Raw genomic sequence first — 4,243 nt, forward strand, 5'->3', positions numbered from 1 at the left:
GACATGCTACCTATATTACTTGTGGATTTAAATGAAGTGTAAACCTTTTAGAGTGTTCTGTAACGTGACACAACATGTAGCCTCGCTTTTGTCTTTAAATACGTATGATTATATAATTGGCTGATTTGAAGGTCAAAATGGCATATTCAAGCTTGGTGAGGAATTGTTCGTCTTCAGCGCATAATTTTCATGAGGAAAAGTGTGTTTATCAACTTTTCCTTGAACTTGCCTTCACAAGTTCACTTTTGGGAAAGTTATCCCAGTCTATCATTAATTAACCTTTTTTTTTTTTAAAGTAAAAATGGATTTAACCTGAGAACGGACTTTAGCGGCAACATACCCAGACCCAACACTAGAGACCTTAAGATTTGAGAACGGCGTCTTCTCTTAGGACGTCACGGCATATAAAGGCCTGGGGCGAGAACGCCGTCCTTTGCGCGGGAACTTTAAACTTAAGAAAAGATAAACACGACGGGAACTTTTTCTAGCGCCTTTTGGTCGAGAATGGCGTCCTTCAGGAAAGCGCGTGACGAACTTCTTGTAAGTTTTTGCGAGGAAATAATCAATGAGGATGAGTTTCTCATGTTGTATGATGCTAACAAATCGAAAAATCCAGAGTATCCTTTTTGGAATTATGAAAGATTTACGTTGCAAGGTAAAAGTGAGGCCGAGTGTAAGACAGATTTACGTTTCGAAAAATACGACATTCCTCTCTTGGTTGATGTTCTTGGCTTGCCTGACGAAATAAAGTGTAAACAAGGAACAATCTGTGACAGTACTGAAGGATTATGCATCGTTCTCAAAAGGCTGGCATACCCTTGCCGCTACAGCGACCTCATAAGCACTTTCGGCAGACCTGTCCCTGAAATCTCCATGATAAGTAATACAGTCATTGATTTTATATTTGAGCATCATGGTCGTCGGATATCAGAGTGGAATCACACTATTTTAAATCCCCATGCATTACAGACATATGCTGAAGCTGTTTCAAATAAAGGTGCGGCCCTCGACAATTGTTTCGGCTTTGTGGACGGTACAGTTCGTCCAATTTGTCGCCCAAACACCAATCAAAGAATTGTTTACAATGGGCACAAGAGGGTGCATGCCCTGAAATTTCAATCAATCGCCATTCCAAATGGACTAATTGCCAATCTTTACGGTCCTGTTGGTAAGTGTGTTTAATTATAGCTGTATCGTTCAATTTTATTTATATTTATAAACAATCAGAAGCTTTAGCAGTGGGCTCTACCGTTATAACACTGCAGGAATTTGAACACAAGAAAACCTACTGGAGACCTGGGTCACAGTACCTCTTTTACATACTTCTCATATGTTGTCATATACAATCAGTGAACAGTAAAATAGCAAACATGTGAGGACCACAATGAAACAGGCAGGAACACTATAACATAGGGTCATCTTTTGTAGCCAAACAGTACAACAGTAAAGATAATAACAATGGCAGCTTTTATCAACAATTATTAATAATTTTCACCCCCCTAATTCTACAAACCTTTACTATTTCCAGAGGGCAGAAAGCATGATGCGGGAATGCTACGAGACTCAGGACTGTACCATGATCTCCAAAGATTTGCTTTCTCCCCAACTGGGCAGCCTTTGTGTATATATGGGGACCCAGCCTATCCTCTTCGCGTACACCTCCAAGCTCCATTTCGGAATGGCATCCTGACTCCCCCAATGCAGCAGTTTAACAGTTCCATGAGCCCAGTGAGAAGCTCAGTGGAATGGCTGTTTGGGGACATAATTAATTATTTTTGCTTTCTCGATTTTAAGAAAAACTTAAAAATAGGGCTCAGCCAAATAGGTAAAATGTACATTGTTTGTGCCCTTTTAAGGAATGCCCTTACATGCCTTTATGGTAATACCACTTCCCAGTATTTTGATTTGGACCCACCCATGTTGCAAGAATACTTTGCTTGATTTAATTATTGATGTAATATGACAAAACTTTATTTAATCAACACAACTTCAGTATGTAAACTTATGGCACAACAAGATTGAATAAAGAACGAAATGGTTGTTCAAGTTTGATAAACCTCCATTAAATGGAGTTTTTCTTAACAATACAATGAATTAATACGTAAAAAAAGCTGTAACAAATAAGATTATGGTATAATGTGGTAAACAATGGAAAATACTCCTGAGTGCAGGGATCTAACTTTTTTGGTTCATAAGTTTGTCAACAACAGCCATGAGGATCTGAGATTGTTGCTGCTGCTGGTGGTGCATTAGCTCCATCATAGATTTCTGTTGATTAAGATAAGAAGCCAGCTTCTTCTCCTCCAATTCTTGCTGCTTTCGTCGTATTGCTAACTCTTCTTCTCTCAATGCCTTCTCGCTTTCAGCTTTCTCACGCAGAAATGAGATTGTTTCATTGCCACTCCTTCTCTTTTTCTTCATATGGTTTTCCTGTTCTCCTTCCTCGACTGCTCTCTTCTGGGTTTCTCCTAACTTCTCCATTGCCTTTTTTCTTATACTTTCAGCTTTCTGTTTATCAGTGTCCTCTTTCTCTTTAATCACTACTTCATCAATCTCCTGGGAGGTGGAAGCGACTTCCTCCATTTCAATAATATCAGCCAGTGCTTGGTCCAATTTTGTAGGTTCAGGTGACACTCCAGTTGACCTTTCTTCAGCATTCATCTTCTTCCTGTACCTCTTAAATAATATGTTGAGGTGATCCCGAACTGATCTTTTTGTTACAAAAAAACGCACACCACTTGTGCTATTCAGGTTGGTGCTAATTTCCTCCCACAGTTTTCCTCGTTCATTCGAATTTCTTTTTGCAGAAAATGGATTCACTGAGAGAACTTCCCTGCACAGCAGAATGTCATGCTCTTTGGTCCACATCTGGACCCCTGGAAAAGCTGGCACTCTATTAAAAGAAAAGCAAATATCACTACAATAGCCTACATTTCAAGCTATATATCTTCAGAGTTAATGCAACTGAATTGAACAGCATTAGTTGCTGAGATTTTTATGTTTGATATGCTCTAATATAACCCACGCAAATTAAAATTCAACAACCACTTCACGACAAATCAAACACCATTTCAATTGTAACAAGTTTCAAAAGTAGGTATCATTTTGTTCAAATTGTCCCAAAGAAAGACATATATGTAAAATCCTGAACTTAACTGGTCTTTGATAGAGAGAAAAAATTAATGTCATGGAGGCTTTATAAATAGCGGCGAGTATTCTTTGCATTGTAGTGGAATGAAACTTACATGGATAATAAATATGAGAGCCTTCATTACGAGAGAAATAAATATATTACAGTACTTATCCAGAAAACAAGCATCTCCGATATATCTATTCTCAAGCCGCGGAAACGGTGTAAGAGCAACCAGTAAATTACAAAGTCATGAATTTAATCAAAACATGGCAATCAGGAGGAAAATATATCGAGACTTCAAAGGAAAAATTGCAGCGCTCGAAAACATTTGATTAGGCTCGCTGTGAGAGTTTGACTACTGATAAAAACTACACTCTTCTTACATCAGTCGATCTCTCATTGATGCTCAACATGATAAATTTTTCCATCCCGTTAATAGGGAAAGTATGTGGAGTCTACTTACTCGGAACTGGAATCCATCGTCTATCTATGAAATAACAAGCACTGTTAACAATAGAACATCCAAAAGCACAGCGAAAACGGCGAAGGAAATGAATAATTTGAGCTCCAAAAACAAAAACATACTCACGTTTTACGTAGGACGCGAAATGAAAAAAATGGCGTACTCACTAAATGTGAAACGCCGTCCCATTCACACACAGACATGCGCAGTGACATTATCAGGCGAAAACGAACTTCCGGTGGCGTCCTAGACAGATGACGTCCTCAAATCTTAAGGTCCCTACTAGAGCTAGAGAAGCCGCCGAACATAGCAGGGTACCCACATTTTGCGGTTCATAACGTTTCTTTATCTTTAGTATAGTGAACCTCTTGTAAAAGGCTAATTGCGTATGTATTCATTTTTAACCATCGAAAGATTTCACACCTTTTCGGCGTTTTAGAAATATCCCTTACATTCAAAGAACAAATTATTAATTCATGCGTTGAGTAAGTCGTTAAAGGAAAGGTGTGCCAAAGTGGATTTCATATGCAAAGAAAAAACGAAGCATCCTACAGACGTGAATAAGAATGAGAACGCTAGCCAGAAAAACAGACACTAAAACAGGAAAAAATAACCACAAACAGAGATACAGCGCAAAACACAGCAAA

At 38.6% G+C, this 4,243-nt stretch overlaps 2 protein-coding genes and 1 long non-coding RNA gene across 3 annotated transcripts; 1 reads left to right on the forward strand and 2 right to left on the reverse strand.

Annotated features, from left to right (window-relative positions):
- The first annotated feature begins 504 nt into the window (after window positions 1-504).
- LOC138050039 (uncharacterized) lies at window positions 505-2,286 on the forward strand. The gene is made up of 2 exons (XM_068896533.1): window positions 505-1,168; window positions 1,529-2,286. The coding sequence occupies exons 1-2, from the start codon at window positions 505-507 to the stop codon at window positions 1,939-1,941; spliced, it is 1,077 nt and encodes a 358-aa protein (XP_068752634.1). The 3' UTR covers window positions 1,942-2,286.
- On the reverse strand, window positions 2,176-2,661 carry LOC138048642 (MAP7 domain-containing protein 2-like). The gene has a single exon (XM_068894798.1). The coding sequence runs from the start codon at window positions 2,659-2,661 to the stop codon at window positions 2,176-2,178; it is 486 nt and encodes a 161-aa protein (XP_068750899.1).
- Window positions 2,662-2,694: 33 nt separating this feature from the next.
- Window positions 2,695-3,752, reverse strand: LOC138050006 (uncharacterized). The gene is made up of 3 exons (XR_011132523.1): window positions 3,723-3,752; window positions 3,597-3,616; window positions 2,695-2,893 (listed from the first exon to the last, which is right to left on the reverse strand). It is a non-coding gene; the product is annotated as an uncharacterized lncRNA (long non-coding RNA).
- Between the last annotated feature and the right edge of the window lie 491 nt (window positions 3,753-4,243).

Source organism: Montipora capricornis, chromosome 5 (assembly GCF_036669925.1).
Source record: "Montipora capricornis isolate CH-2021 chromosome 5, ASM3666992v2, whole genome shotgun sequence".
Lineage (NCBI taxonomy): Eukaryota > Metazoa > Cnidaria > Anthozoa > Scleractinia > Acroporidae > Montipora > Montipora capricornis.

Coding starts and splice junctions, on each gene's coding strand:
- LOC138048642 (XM_068894798.1), bottom strand. CDS start 2,661: ATGAATGCTGAAGAAAGGTCAACTGGAGTGTCACCTGAACCTACAAAA.
- LOC138050039 (XM_068896533.1), top strand. CDS start 505: ATGGCGTCCTTCAGGAAAGCGCGTGACGAACTTCTTGTAAGTTTTTGC. Junction 1,169..1,528: donor CAATCTTTACGGTCCTGTTG/GTAAGTGTGTTT, acceptor TACTATTTCCAG/AGGGCAGAAAGCATGATGCG.